Genomic DNA, 14,847 nt, shown 5'->3' with positions numbered 1-14,847 from the left:
CTGAATAATGAATAAAGTCTGGCTGTCGTTAATAATAATAATAAGCCAAGGTTAGTTTCTTTGATTTTCAGGGCTGAATGTGCAGCATATAGAGTTCCCAGGCTAGGGGTTGAATTGGACCTGCATCTGCCCGCCTACCATCACAGCCACAGCAGCGACAGATTTGAGCCACATCTGTGACCTATACCACAGCTCACGGCAACGCTGGATCCTTAACCCACTGAGCAGGGGCAGTGGTCGAACCTGTGTCCTCATGGATACTAGTCAGGTTCGTTACTGCTGAGCCACAAGAGGAGCTCTGAGGCTAATTTCTTAGTTGTGAGAAATGTACCATGGCAGTAAGCAAGATGTTAAACATTAGGGAAAGATGGGTAAAGTGTACATGGGAGCTTTCTGTACTATCCTCGCAAATATTCTGTAAATCTAAAATTATTCCAAAATAGAATTTTTTCTTAAAAACAAAACAAAGGCAAAAACCCCTTAAGACACTAACTAGCAAAGAACTTGGCATGAGGCAGACACATTCTGTCGAGATTTGGCCTAAGATGGACGTAATCGTGGGATTTGAGGTGGGGGACATTCACACATAGAACAAGGATCTGGGAGTTCCCTGGCAGCCTAGCAGTTAAGGATTCAGCATTCTTCACTGCTGTGTCTTGGGTCCAGTCCCTGGCCTGGGAACTTCCACATGCCACAGCCAAAAAAAAAAGAGAGAGAGAGAGAGAAAGTAAAGAAAGAAAAAGGATCTGGCAAGAGTCATAAGCTGATGAAGATGATCCCAAGCAAAGAGCAATAGGAAACTCCAGCTTACTCTTCCTAAGAGAGAGAATTTTATTTCACAGGTAAATAGTCCAATAATTCCTGTAATTAAAAATCAAGCTAAGGAGTTCCCGTTGTGGCTCAGCAGTAACGAAATTGACTAGGATCCATGAGAATGTGGTTTGATCCCTGGCCTCGCTCAGTGGGTTAAGGATCCAGTGTTACTGTGAGCTGGGGTGTAGGTCACAGATACAGCTCAGATCCTGTATTGCTGTGGCATAGGCCGGCAGCTGTAGCTCTGATTTGACCCCTAGTCTGGGAACTTCCATAGGCTGCAGATGCAGCCCTAAAAAGTAAAAAAAAAAAAAAAAAAGAAAAAAGTTCAAACTAGGACATCATTTTATACCTAGTGCTGGGAGCGTACACCAGGTGAGACCTTCCCACTTAAGGAAGTGGCCTGCTCTGAGCCCCCTGATGACCTGTGCCAGGCAGTACCACTGAGAGATGCCACAGGGCAGAAGCAGCAAGAGCTGGGCTTCCACCTAAAGGACTTCCTCCCAGATGAGGGGAACCGAGTGTTGCAAGGCGAGAAAACGTGTCAGCCCAAACCACAAGCAGCCTCCCTTGAGCGGAGTCAGCAGCTCAGTCTCTGGTCACAGGCCCCTGATCTTGATTTATAGATCCCTGGGACTCCATGGCCTCATCAGCCAGAAAAGAACAGCAGCTTGGGTTGCTACTATGGCTCGGGTTTTGATCCCTGACCCAGGAACTTCCATATGCTGTGGGTGCAACAACAGAAACAAAAGAACAATTTCTGAGGGTGTCATCCTCCAAGCCACTGTCTCCAGGGCTGTAGGACCTGCTGGGGGCCTCCTGGGTGAGAAGGCTATGAGCCTCCAGAAGGACCCTGGCCATCAACACAGAAGACAGAGGCTGGGACAGAAGGGGCTGTGTCCTCAACCCACTACAGGGCTTTCTCCAGGGCTGGCCTGGCCGTGCCAGGGTGTATCACCCGGCAGGCGGGCGTAACCCCAGCTGGGACTGTTCCTGCCTGCTCTGCTCGCTTGCCTTCCTGCCAATCCCTAAAGACTCTTATCGCTGGGAAACTATGTCATGGGGCAGGGTTTCCAAGGTGCCTCCTCCTCCTCCTCCATTGGGGCATGAGGGTGTCATCGGGGCCCTGGACAGCTCTGCTGGCCACCTGACTACATCCCATGGGTTTGTAGCCCGTGCAGGTTCAAATTAAGGCAAAGGAGGTCTCCTGTAACAAACAGTAGCTGTGGCACATGACCGGATTCTGCTCCCCACCCCACCCTCCCCAGGAGATTTAAGTTGGTCTGGGGAGGGGTCTGGCACTGGGCACTGGTATTTTAACATCTTCCTGTGATGGATACTAATGGGCTGCCAGGACTGAGAAGCAATGACCCCAGAAGCCTCCTTTCCTTGGTTCTTGGTCCAAGCAGGCACTTGGGCATCCATGGGTTGGGGATTCAGACGTGGGGCGAAGCTGCCTTTGCACCTCAGGTTCCTGTCATGAGAGTGTGCCAGTGCCTGGACAGAGTGGGGCCACTCCTGCCAGGGCCGCCTGACACCCAGGCAGGAGGCAAGAGTTGGAGGCAACACCTCACTGGAAGCTGTGTGGGGTCTCAGTCACCACAGCCAAGGGAGGGGGATCTGCTTGGCTCCATCTCATAGCCAGGAAGCCAGTCCAGAGAAGACACCCAGGCCCAGGGTCTAAGACTGTTATTGCTTTGTTTTGTTTGTTTGGCTTTGCCCACGGCACACACAGGTTCCCAGGCCAGGGATCGAACCCACACACAGAAGTGACAACGCCACAGATCCTTAACCACTAGGCTACCAGAGAACTCCTAGACTGTTTTTGTTACTACACTGTGCCAAAGAGGGAAATTACAGCCCTCCCTGCAAAGAAGATACGCTTGCTTCTGAGCCCCCCAGAGCCTCCCAAGTCACTCTCCTATTCACGGTCCCACGTATCCCAGGTGGGCTGTGAGCCCCCAAAGACAATTCCCAGGGCTGGCCTCTGGCCTCCCTTCTCAACAGACATCTGTGCAGTGAAATTAGTTCAATTCTAGCTTCTAGGGACATTCATGCAGCAGATATGTGCACTCCTCTTAAGTGCCAGGATGGCAAGGAGTGCTCAAAGCTCCCTGCCCTTAGCGACCTGCTGTCTGGGCAGTGGGGAGGAAACAACACAAAATAGTTTCAGGTCCTGGTGAGAGCTCTGAAGAAAACACATCTAGACAGGCAGTCTGTGCGCCAGGGCCCTATGTGAACCAGGGCGGGTCGGGGACAGCCTCTAGGGGAGGCGGGGGTGGGTGGTTTGAGCAGGAATCCGAGAAGAGAGGGGCTGGTCATGGAGAACTCTGGACGGAGAGGAGATGCAGAGGAAGGGACAAAAAGCCCCTGGAGTAGAAGTGAGCCTGGGGGGATCAGGGGCAGCCAGAAGGCCGTGTGGCTGGTGGGAAAAGCATGGAGGAGAATGGGGACAGGTGAGGGCAGGTGGCGTCAGGGGCCGTAGGAGGACCTGAACTTTCACCCCAAATCAGGTGGAAGTCATGGAGGGGTGTGGGCAGCAGAGGGACCTGCCCTGAGTCAGGGTACCTGCCCAGAGGTACCCTGTGGATGCTGTGGGGTGACAGCAGGGGCAGAAGCGACTGCTCTGCTCCAGGCCATTGAAGAGGTTGAGAGGGGGCAAACTGTGGTGAGAACAGGCTGATGTGGGGTCATTGGGAAGGACTCTCTGACCAATCCCAAGTCCACTCATTCAATTCAGGTGAGGAAGCTGCTGGGTGGCATCCTGGCCATTACACCTGGGGAGGTGAGGACCACAGACCCAGGGCTGGCCAATCTCCCCCTGTCCTCCTCCCCCACATTCTATACAGGTGTCCCATGTCCATGACCAAATCCTGGGACTGGACCCTGGAAGCGGCCTAAGCATCCATCACCAAGAAGCCAGCGAATAAACAAGGGTGCCTTTGTACCATGGAATACTACACAGCCATGAAAAAGATAAAGCTAGCGCCCTACAGATAATAAGGCATGAGCCTCAAGCTGGGGCCCACAGCCAGACAGGATGGGCACCAAGGTACATGTTCACCAGTCACTAGTCTGCTTCCAGGCAGCTCCTGCCTGTCCTCACCTAGGCAGAAAGACCCACTGCTTCTTCCAAGAAGAATTTGGGGACAAATACTGGGAAAGTAAACAAGCGGGTAAAGATAGGGTTCAGAGGCCCTCAGCTGCTTGCACCATTTTTGCCTCTCAGTGGCCTCATCTGTAAAATGGAGCTAAGCTGAGGTGACATACAGACAGTACCTGGTGCCTGGCACACAGTGAGCATGTCAAAGACACGGGAGAACCATTCAGTGCAAGAGGAAGACCAGAGCTGCCCCCCGACTGCCACCCAAGGAGGCAACTTGAGCAGATGAGCCTTACAATGGGCCTTGCAAGGACTCCCACAAGGGCTTGGATTATTCCTCAACACCTGGCCTCGTTCTAGAAACTTCTGAGGCCACTCAGGTATAAACACAATATAGAAGGAGCAAAAACTGGACCCTGTAAAGGCTGGCCAAGGGAAAAAGGACGGTCACAAAATCCAACGCAGTCAGGGGTGAGGGTGCCACTTCAGGCACAGGCCAACAGGTTCTGGGGGTCGGAGAACTCCCATGAAGGCCGAGGCTCTGGGTTTGAGTCTAGCCACCTGAGCAAAGCTCTGTTGCCTGTTTCCTCATCAGTAAACAGTGATCGACCCCCGGCCTCCAAGTGGGTGATGTGCCTTGTACCCAGGGCCCCACATGGATCATGGCAAACAGCACCCATAACAGCACTGTCCTTTCTCACCAGAACCCCTGCCTTCCTTCTTACCCCTCGGCAGCAGTGGGGGCTGGGGGTAGGGTTTAGAAAAACTCGAAGCAGCAGTGACCAGTGTTCCAACGTGGAAGGACCATCCAGGATGTGTCGGGTGGTTGGAAAACAAGTCTCCGAACAACGTAAATGGGAGAGTCCCAGTTCTGGAAAGAAGTTAACAAAAAAGAAGCAACCCCGAAAAGTGCTGTGGATTTTCTATAGATACCAGCATGTATGTCTATACCTAAACGTGAGGAGGGTCTGGCAGGATACACCCCACACTGACGATGGAGTTCCCACACAGAGATGGAAGGAAGAGACAGAGTGGATGGTACGTCATGTCCTCATCTGTCATGGTTTCCTTTTATTGATTTTTTAAACTTGGCCGCGCCTGCAGCATATGGAAGTTCCCAGACAAGGAGTCAAATCAGAGCTGCAGCCGCCGGCCTACACCACTGCCACAGCAACTTGTGATCCGAGCCCCATCTTTGACCTATACCTCAGCTCACAGAAACACTGGATCCTTAATCCACTGAGCGAGGCCAGGGATCAAACCTGCATTCTCATGGATACTACTTGGGTTCTTAACCCCCTGAGCCACAACAAGAACTCCATGGTTTCCTTTTCCACAAGAACGCTGTCTTCAATGTTCTACTTGTGTGATAAAAATTTAGGAAAAGCGGGGAGTTCCCCTTGTGGCTCAGCAGATTAAGTACCCAACTAGTATCCATGAGGATGCAGGTTTGATGCCTAGCATTGCTCAGTGGGTTAAGGATCTGGCATTGCCGTGAGCTGTGGTGTAGGTTGCAGATGTGGCTCAGATCCTGAGTTGCTGTGGCTCTGGTGTAGGCTGGCAGCTGCAGCTCTGACTGGACAGGATCCTAGCCTGAGGACTTTCATATGCCTCAGGTATGGCCTTAAAAAGATCCCCCCCCAAAAAAAAATTTAGGAAAAGTAGGCACTTGCCAGGCACTTCATGTGCCCCATGGTCGTGCCTTCGTCTTAGCCCCCTTTCCACATCTGAAGGCGGCACCTGCTGAGGCCCCCTGTTCCCATGCATCCCCCTGCCAGGGACACTCTCCTCTGGGGTCTCCGAGGGGGTAGCTCCATGGCAGGGCCTGCTCAGCTAACCTCCCGCTCCTCCCGCCATTGTCACTGCACGTCTCTGTCTTCAGAAATGGAGCTGCTCCTGTAACCACTGTCCTGATCTCTATCCATCTAGGTCCCAGCTGGGTCCCCAGCAGCCAGCAGAGTAGGTGCTATTTGAGGCATGCTGTCAGACACACAGCTGACAACCTCAAAGGAGCTCAAAGGCCAGAAGTCACTCCACCAGCCACCTCGGCCCCACCCCCAGATACAAGCACCCTGGTGTCCATTCCTGGCCAAAAGCCACACCTTCCCAACCCTGTTGTCCCCCTGGCATTGGGCTCTGGAAAAGACAGGGCCAGCTCAGACCCTGCTCCTGCCCTCCTCCCTGTGTGACTTCAGACCCTGCTCCTGGAAAGCGGAGAGGCTGGGAGCATCACCAGCCTCCCAGGGCTGCTGGAAACACATAGTGAGATTTCAGACCTAAGTCCCCAGGACACTCAAAGCACAGGATAATTCCACAAACTTCCACTCTTACTGTGTCATAAACATCCAGCAGCAGGTGAAACTGAAAGGGCCACCCAGCTCCCTGTTCAAGGGGAGGGTGACTCCAAGGGGGAAAGTCCCCAGTGTCTAGCAGAGATCTCACTGTCAATGCTAACGGGAGCCCTAAACTACCCAGAAGCAGGAGTCTTTTCTCTCTAGTGCCATTCTGCTTCAGAGGCAGGGCAATTTTTTTCTTTATTCGGATTGTAGCTAATGGCCTATAAATATCTCCTTATTGGCTTGCATTTTTCCGAAGCTTTAACACAATAAGAGCTTAATTACAGCATGCGGTTGGCAACACCAGTAAATTAAAGGTTAGCTGATGTCCCTGTCTTTTTCCTGCAGTTGAGGGGCCTGTAATTTCGGCATTTTCATTCAAACGGAGCAAAAGCTTGGCAGCTGCGGCTCTGAGCCAAATGCAGACACCAGAGAGACACGGGGTTTCGTGTAGCCACCAGCCCCTTCTGGCTGCACTACCTTCGAAAACTCCAAATCTAGGACTGCCCATCCTCTGCTGTCACCCACAATCAGCTGGACTTATTACCAGGGGATTTCACTCCGTATACCTAGCAAGGGCCATTATCCCCAGACAAATAACTCTGAAAAGCATTTGGGCAGTCCAGAGCTGAGCTCTGGAGAAATCTGTCTTCTGGGTTATAAATGTAATCCCCAAACAAGCAAAAACAAACCAAGAATCACGTGGGGAAGACAACCCACACATGGGGTTGGGGGCTGTACATCTTTCCAGGCTTTTTACTATGAAAATGGGATCACAGGTCCACTTGGTCTGGACCCTGACAGGTCTTACATGGCTTTCTGGGTCATTAGAATCCTCTTCTAGATCACTGAGTGGCTATTTCATAGTTAGTTGTCTGGACGAATTGCTTGCATAGCCAATTTGCTACTGTTGGGCCTTTCTGCTCGCTATTTCCCACCATCATACACTTAATGAGCGTAAAAAAACTCTCACGGCCACACATACTCGTTCACAGCCACCATTCCCAGCAGGAACAGGCTCCTACTAGCATTTCTCCCAATAGCCATTTCAGGACCTGGTCCACCAGCTGGTCCTAGCTACCTCCCCAGAGCAAAAACCACACTGACAGGCACTCAGTGAGTGTTTGTGCTGAAGCAAGGTGTTATTTCTAACAACAAAGTAATCATGAATTCCTATTCTTTCAGAAAAAAGAAATTAACAACTGCTTTTCAGGGTTGACCCAGGGCTCTACAAAAAGCAGGGATGTCAGAGTTCCCTGGTGGCCCAGTGGGTTAAGGATCTGGTATTGTCACTGGTGTAGCTCTGATTACTGGTGTGGGGTGGGTTCCATCCCTGGCCCGGGAACTTCTGTATGCTGCAAGCACAGCCCAAAAAAAAGGGGGGGAATCAGAATGTAGGGATTTAATATTTCACAAGGATTAGCTCATCTGAATGCTCCACTCGCTCTCAGGAGAGAGGGACCACCATCACCCCCATTTTCTAGACAAGGAAACTGAGGCCCAAGATGTGAGGTCATTTAGCTGGAGGGCAGCCACATTCTCACAGGTGCCTCTGGACCCTCCCTACTCCAGCTGGCCTGGATACTACAAACCACACAGGCAAAGGCACTTTGGCTTTGCCCCTAAGGAAGGACAGTGGGAATAACAGCTGGCACTTCCAAGTGCCTTTGAACACCTCAGATCTGCTAAGGGACAAACCAGCCCAAAGAGCAAACCACGTACCCACCCCTCAGTCTGGCAGGGATGTGCACCAATGGTCATCCGATATGTGTTCATCCAGCACCCACTGTGTACCTGGCAGCGGCCCCACAGTACAGCCGCAACTCCCAAGACCAAATGCAAACACAGCTGGAGACAGGAGAGGCAGCTGCGTCTTGTTAAAAGAAAAATGGCACCGGGTGCTACCTGTGTTCACAGATATTTCTCATGGGGAAAGTCGAAGTAAAGCTGCAAATCAAAGGCAAGAGCCCTCAGCGTGCCCAAGACAAGGTCCAGAAGGATCGTAACAGTGTCACCAGTAGCTTTCCCTCCACCCAGGCTCCCCACCCCAGCTCCCAGAGCTCTGCTTGGCCTGCACCCCGCCCCACCCCAGGGCCTTCCTCACCTCATCTCCCCCCACTCTCCCACAATGCCTTCCTCTAGGAACACTCCCACCTCAGGGCCTTTGCACCGGCTGTTCCCACAGCCTGGGATGCTCTTCCTGCAGATCTCCACTGGTGGGTCCTCCCTCACATCCTTAAGATGTCATCCTCAGAAGTCACCTTCCCATGGAGGCTTACCCTGACCTCCCCCTGCCCTGTCCATAATCCTGCTCTCTATTCCCCTGTGACAGTTATCACCTTCTGTCTTGTTTCTTCTTTATCTTCCCCTGCAGGAAGGCCAGCTCCCCCAGGGCAGGGGTTTTGGTATCTTGAGCTTGCTCAGGGCTATGTCTGCAGAACCCGGCACTGAGGGAATATGCTCAAACTTTTTTCAGTGGAAATGAATGAAAAATGCGTGACATTTTAAGCACTTCTTCTGTGCGAGACACTCTTCCAAGCACACTCTAAATGGTCTCTCCTCCTATTTCTTTCCTTCCTTCCTTCTTTCTTTCTCTCTCTTTTTTTTTTTTTTTTTTTTTTTTGGCAGCACCCATGGCATACAAAGTTTCCCAGGCCAGGGACTGAACCCACGCCACAGCAGTGACAATGCCAGGTCCTTAACCCACTGAGCCATCAGGGAACTTCTAAATGGTCTAATTTAATCCTTACTCCACTCTCAATGACAGGCAGGGCAGGAATTTATCTGCCCTAAGAAGTGAAACACACCCAACCTGGCGGCCTGAATGGGGCCCACGAGGAAGTGCTATGAACAACCCCCTTTCCTAACTGGGGAAACTGAGATGCAGAGAGGAAAGGCTCACAAGGCCAAGCCCAAGCCTGGGCGTCTGAGCTGGAGACCTCAACTTCAGCCTCCCTCTCCTGATCTTCTCCCAAGGACAAATTTCCAAAGCCCTTCCCTCCTGCCAGCTCTTCAGGCTAAATGACAAGGATCACCAGGGAGCCACATCCCCCACTCTCCTTAGGGACACGGGTCTCTCTGCTGGTACAAGGCAGGCCAAGCCCTGGGTCTTCAAAGTAGTTTCCGGAGCCAGGAGGCTCCAGGCGATTGTGAAATGGGCCCAGGCCAGCACTAGGGAGTAGTGGGGACTGTAGCAGCTCAAGTGGCCACTCCCATATCCTCATGGATACTAGTCAGGTTCATGTCCACTGAGCCATAATGGTAACAAAATCTCATTTTTAAATGTTCGCAGCTAATTCCCATAGTGGCTCAGTGGTAATGAACCCAACTAGTATTCAATCCCTGGCCTCGCTCAGTAGGCTAAGGATTTGGCATTGCTGTGAGCTGTGGTGTAGGTCACAGATGCGGCTCAGATCCTGTGTTGCTGTGGCTGTGGCATAGGCCAGCAGCTGCAGCTCCAATCTGACCTCTAGCCTGGGAACTTCCATATGCCGTGGGTATGGCCATTAAAAAAAAAAATTATCTCCATGCTGAAGAAACAAAAGACCTAACAAGCAGGTTTTGCTCCCCAGGACCACCGACCTGCAACCCCCAGTACAGGACTGAGCTAACTGGGTAATTCTCACTCGGACCATGTTCTTAGAAAAACCCACAAGGAGGAAGCAGGGAAATGGAGCAGCCAGATCTGCCCCCAGGCACAGAGCCAACATGCTCTCCCTTTTGTTCCTTGAAAACTGCCAGGAGAGCCTCTGTGTGGGTCCTTGGGGTAGAAGAGAGGAACCAGTCCCTGAGCCCCACAGCACAGTTCAGCCAAAGTCAGAGAAAGAAGCAGGCAGTGGGATTTAAAGCGAGTCCTGCCTGCCATCCCCCTTATGGCAGGGCTTTGGAGCTGAGAAGGCTTCTCCACACTCCAGAAATAAAAAGAAGTTGGCTCCGTTTGAGCACTCCACACCCAAAGAGAGGGCTTTTTACAGTTTTGGTCCTCGAGCCCTGAATTAATGCCTGGTTAATGCCAATGTCACGCTGCAGGCTCTGGAAGGAGGTTGCCACAGGAGCCAGCTCAGCAGCAGTTGGCAGTCACCAGTTGCCAGGGTGGGTGGGAGGGAAAGGTACAGCAGAGGGTTGGAGCGGGGGGTGGGAGAGAGAGACCTGGAGTCGCTCAATCCGTCACTGAATGCTCGGTTCTCTAAGCCTCAGTTTTCCCCTCTGGACAATGGGATCACAGCAGTGCCAGCCTCAGAATGTTCAAATGAAGTCCAGTGTGTAACTTATTAATTTTTTCTTTAAGGGCCGCACCTATGGCATATGGAGGTTTCCAGGCTATGAGTGGAGTCAGAGTTACAGCTGCTGGCCTACACCACAGCCACAGCAACACAGGATCCGAGTCGTGTCTGTGACCTACACCACAGCTCATGGCAACGCACCAGATCCTTAACCCAGTGAGTGAGGCCAGGGATCAAACCCACAATCTCATGGTTACTAGTCGGATTCGTTTCCGCTGCGCCACAACAGGAACTCCCCAGTGTCTAACTTTAGAGCACTTTCTTTTTTTTTTTTTTTCATTTTGGCTGCCCCGCAGCATATGGAGCTCCCAGGCCAGGGATTAGATCCGAGCTGCAGTGGAGACCTAAGCTGCAGCTGCAGCTATGCCAGAGCCTTTAACACACTGTGCCAGGTGGGGGATTGAACCCTTGTCCCATTGCTCCTAAGATGCCACCAATTCCACTGCGTCAGAGTGGGAGCTCCTAGAGCACTTTAATTCTAACTAGCTTTTGTTGTCAATATGAAAGGAATCAGCCTGGTGAATAATAACTCCATTCATACAGACCTACTGTGTGCCAGGCACCATGCTAAGTAAGCACTTTCAACACATCATGTAACTGCATCCTCGCAACTGTCTTGTTGAGGGTCCATCACCCCATTTTTAGGAGGGGCAGCTGAGGCTCAGAGAGGTAAAACAATCTGTGCAAGATCACAAGGCAAATGAAATGGACAGAGCTTTGCGGATGCCCACTGGAAGCCTGGGCAGGCCAGGCAGGAAGATGGCCAAGCAGGGGGCCCATAGCCCAGCCCAAGGCTCAGCCCAGGCCTGGTTGATCCCAAGTCCACGCCTTTCCGCCACAGTAGACAGAAGGCAGTTCGCCAGAGACAAAGCAGCAAAGGAGGAAATTCACGCTGCTGGGAGCAAAACCCCCAGGCCTCTGGGAAGGCAGGAGCAAAGCTGGGCTCCACTGAGCTCCTCCTGCCTGGTGGTCTTGGGTAAACAGGCTGTCTTCTGAGTGGAACAAGAAAGAACTTGGCTTGGGGCCTGTAGGATGAACGTTACCTCTTAACACTGATAACAACAATAATCACGATAATAATGACTATGATATTATCATTTGGCAGCCCCAGTCACAAATGGAGTCCTTCCTAGACAAATAGAGAAGTGGCCACCCATCTGGGAGGCAGAAGGGCAAGAAGTGGGGGAAGGGAGAGAGAAGAACCTAATTACATCCATTAGCTTCCTGAATCCTAGGAAACAGCCCACAGAATGGAATATGTCCACAGGACAGAGAGCCAAACTGAGACTTCTCAGAACTATCCAAAAAAGGCTGTATTCCAGATCTTGCCTGATCAGGTAAGAAGTTCCTTCCCAGGATCCAGGAAGGGCCCCCCACATTTGCAGGCTTTAGCTTGGGGGGCTGGCCCCTATGTTCTAGGGCCATGGAGGTACCCTGACATGGACCAGGAAAGAGTCCTGGAGAAAGATTCCCCCGAGGGTTCTACTTCCAATTGAGAGGAGTTCCAGTCTCACCCTTCAGCTCCCTTTCTCTCTGCATCCTCCACCACCCCCTGCCACAGTGGTGGGGTCAGACAGTCAGTCCGCTATGGCACAAACAGGCAGATTAGGAGAAGGTCAGATAGTAGGACAGACAGACAAAGGTTCCACTTGGAAAAGAGGAGCCAGCGTTCACCAGGCACTAAGCTTTAGAGTCAGCCCAGGAGAGCCAGGCAACAGGGTCCCCAAGGGTCAGCCAGCCAGTCAGACAGCAGAGGCCAGCTGGAGGTAACCCAAGAGAGGAAGAGATAAGTGTTAAAGTCTGTGAAGTGCACGGATGGGCAGCCGGACAGGACAGGTCATCCTAGATAGCTGGCCAGGCAGCAGGGGGCTGCTCTGCGGTACTGGACAGATGGACAGCCAAATGGTGGTGGTGGCAGAAGCCTATCCAGGACAGAGAGACAGCCAACGAGACGGCAGGAACTGCTCCAGATAAATGAACAGCCAGTCAGACCGCAGGGGTCGGCCCAATGGATATCTAAGTGACAGGTTTCGGACAGACAGGGAAGGGGAACCTGCCCCTGACACACAGGCAACCATATGGTAGAATTCACCCACTATAGCTGAGGACCAGAGAATCGGCAGAAATCCACCGCACCTTCTGGCCCTCGCCCATGAGATACCCCTTTAGCCTGGGCCGGCTCCCCACCTCCTGCAAGGAGCCCTCCGCCCAGGGCGTCCCACAGGGCCCGCCTCCCTGTCCCCGTCCCCGTCGCGGGCACGCAAGCGCCGCAGTTACGCCGGCGGCGCAGGGCGCGCCATTCCCGGTCCGCCCTCCGCGCCCTAGGCCGCCGCCCGCCCGCCGTCGCCGCCACGCTCGCTCACCGGCCCACGAAGTTCTCGAGCACTGAGCTCTTGCCGGCGCTCTGGCCGCCCACCACGGCAATCTGCGGCAGGTCCAGGTGGCAGCTCTGGCCGATGGAGCTGAAGGCATCCTGCAGCTTGTTGACCAGCGGGATCAGTTCTTCCATCCCGCGGTTGCCCATGGCGCCGGTGGCCCCGGCCCGAGCGCCCCGCGCTCCCCACCCGCCCCTGCCTTCAACGACGCGGCCCCGCGGCGTCCACGGCCGTTGCTCCCCGTCCGCCCGGGCCTCGGCGCGACGCCCGCTCCCGGCTCGGCCTCACGGTCGCCGCCTCATCCGGTTCTCAGGCGACACCCGACCCAAGCGACCTCCCGCCCGGGGCCCTGGGGCTGCGCCCAAAGCCCTCGCCCCACCCCCGGTTGGTCAGCCGCGCTGTCGCTCGTGCACCCAAGCCAGTGAAAGGGAGGCACGGACCTACAGCTGAATGAACCTTCCCCCCCGGGGACTTTCTCTCAGTCTCATTGGACGCGAGAACTGTCGCTATTGTAGAACAGCCAATAGCAGCGTGAAGCGAGTTGTTCAGGCCGGGAGGCGGTGTTTCGGAAAAAGGCATGTTAGCCCCGCCCATTGGGGGAGTTCCCGGATGGCAGGCCCATCCGCCAGTTTTATTGGCAGGGAGACCGGCCAGTCAACAAAATTGGCCAGTGATATTAAGGATCGATTCTTAAACACAGATCTGTCACTCGACTCTACCTAGTTCCCTAAAAATTTCCCATTGGTTTATATAAATATCACTCCGTTCCGTCAGCCAACAAATCAAGAGGGTGGGATTTAACCTCGAATCTTGACGCTAATTGGACGATGTATCTGTCCATCAAAGAATCACAAGCGCTTACTTGTGATTGTCGTAGGTCGGCTAGTCTTCTGAAGCAAAGAGTAGACCCAAAGTACTCGCCAACGTGCGCCACCTTGTGGACCCAGTGGTGATGGTCACGCCTGAGTTCCTCGGCTCTTAAAAAAAACTACAAGTCCCAGAATGCGTCTTGGCCGTGAGCTCACAAATCAGCTCCTTGCGCGGGGACCCAGTGCACTTTGAAGGTGAGAATCAGGCGATTAGTGGTTCCTAGGGAGAAGCAGGCTAGCTCGGCCTCGCTAGCTCCCACGCCTCCAGACCCTGGCGAATGCTGTGTCCTCCCGTAGGAATACCGTCTGATGACGCCTGTGTTGATGCAGCTGACGCTCCAACGTCGTTCCTCTGATTCTTCAACTTTAGCACATCTTGGATCTTTTTGAGTACTCAATGAAACTCAACGGAACTTCTCCCCAGAAAGTTCTCCCCTATTATTTTGCAGGCAACGCTGGGGATTCTGGGAACTGGGACTCTTGACCACTTGGAAGAGGCGGGGGAGTTCCGGCTGTGATACAGCGGGTTAAGGATCTGGCTTTGTCTCTGTGGCAGCGAGGGTTCGGTCCCTCAGCCGGCGCAGTGGGTTTAAATTCTGACGCTGTGGCAACTATGACGCTGTCGCTGGGATTCGATCCCTGGCCCGAGAATTTCCATGTGCTGACGGTGCAGCCAAAAAAAAAAGGAAGCCGGGAATAGATGGACTGACTTTAACAGAAGTGATCTGATTCCTCTGGACAAAGATAGGCCAGAGGCAGCCCAATAAGGAGCCAGGAGCAAAGGAGGTGGGGAAGTGGGCTGAGGGGGCAGGGCAGTAACAGGGGAAAGAAGAAAAAATGAGTAAGAGGATGGCAGAGTGGCCAAAGTTACAGGCCTGCTCCCTGACCCAAGACCCAGGTCTCAGAGACAGGCAAAAAGATGGCCCAAAATGATTGGCACTGCAGCCTTGACTATGATGGCAGAAACCTGGAAACATCCTAACTGCCCATCCATGGAGCTCATGAAATAAATACTATGTAGCAGCTATAAAAAAAGGATTGAGGAAGTTTTCATGTAGTGACATATAA

The 14,847-nt window shown here is 53.0% G+C and overlaps 1 protein-coding gene across 19 annotated transcripts in view; it reads right to left on the bottom strand.

Annotated features, from left to right (window-relative positions):
- Positions 1-13,293, bottom strand: part of DNM2 (dynamin 2) — a 100,417-nt gene extending 87,124 nt beyond the window's left edge. For 9 of the 19 annotated variants that reach the window (XM_021083816.1, XM_021083818.1, XM_021083815.1 and 6 more), the window contains exon 1: positions 12,899-13,291. In XM_021083816.1, coding sequence (XP_020939475.1) covers positions 12,899-13,059 — 161 coding nt within the window. In that variant the 5' untranslated portion in view covers positions 13,060-13,291. Of the gene's footprint in view, positions 1-12,898 lie in introns of all 19 variants that reach the window. The other 10 variants (XM_021083813.1, XM_021083807.1, XM_021083812.1 and 7 more) reach the window with 4 other exon arrangements.

Source organism: Sus scrofa, chromosome 2, assembly GCF_000003025.6.
Source record: "Sus scrofa isolate TJ Tabasco breed Duroc chromosome 2, Sscrofa11.1, whole genome shotgun sequence".
NCBI classification, from domain to species: Eukaryota; Metazoa; Chordata; class Mammalia; order Artiodactyla; family Suidae; genus Sus; species Sus scrofa.
Note: the sequence above shows the minus strand (reverse complement) of the source record. Positions and strands in the feature narration are given on the sequence as shown.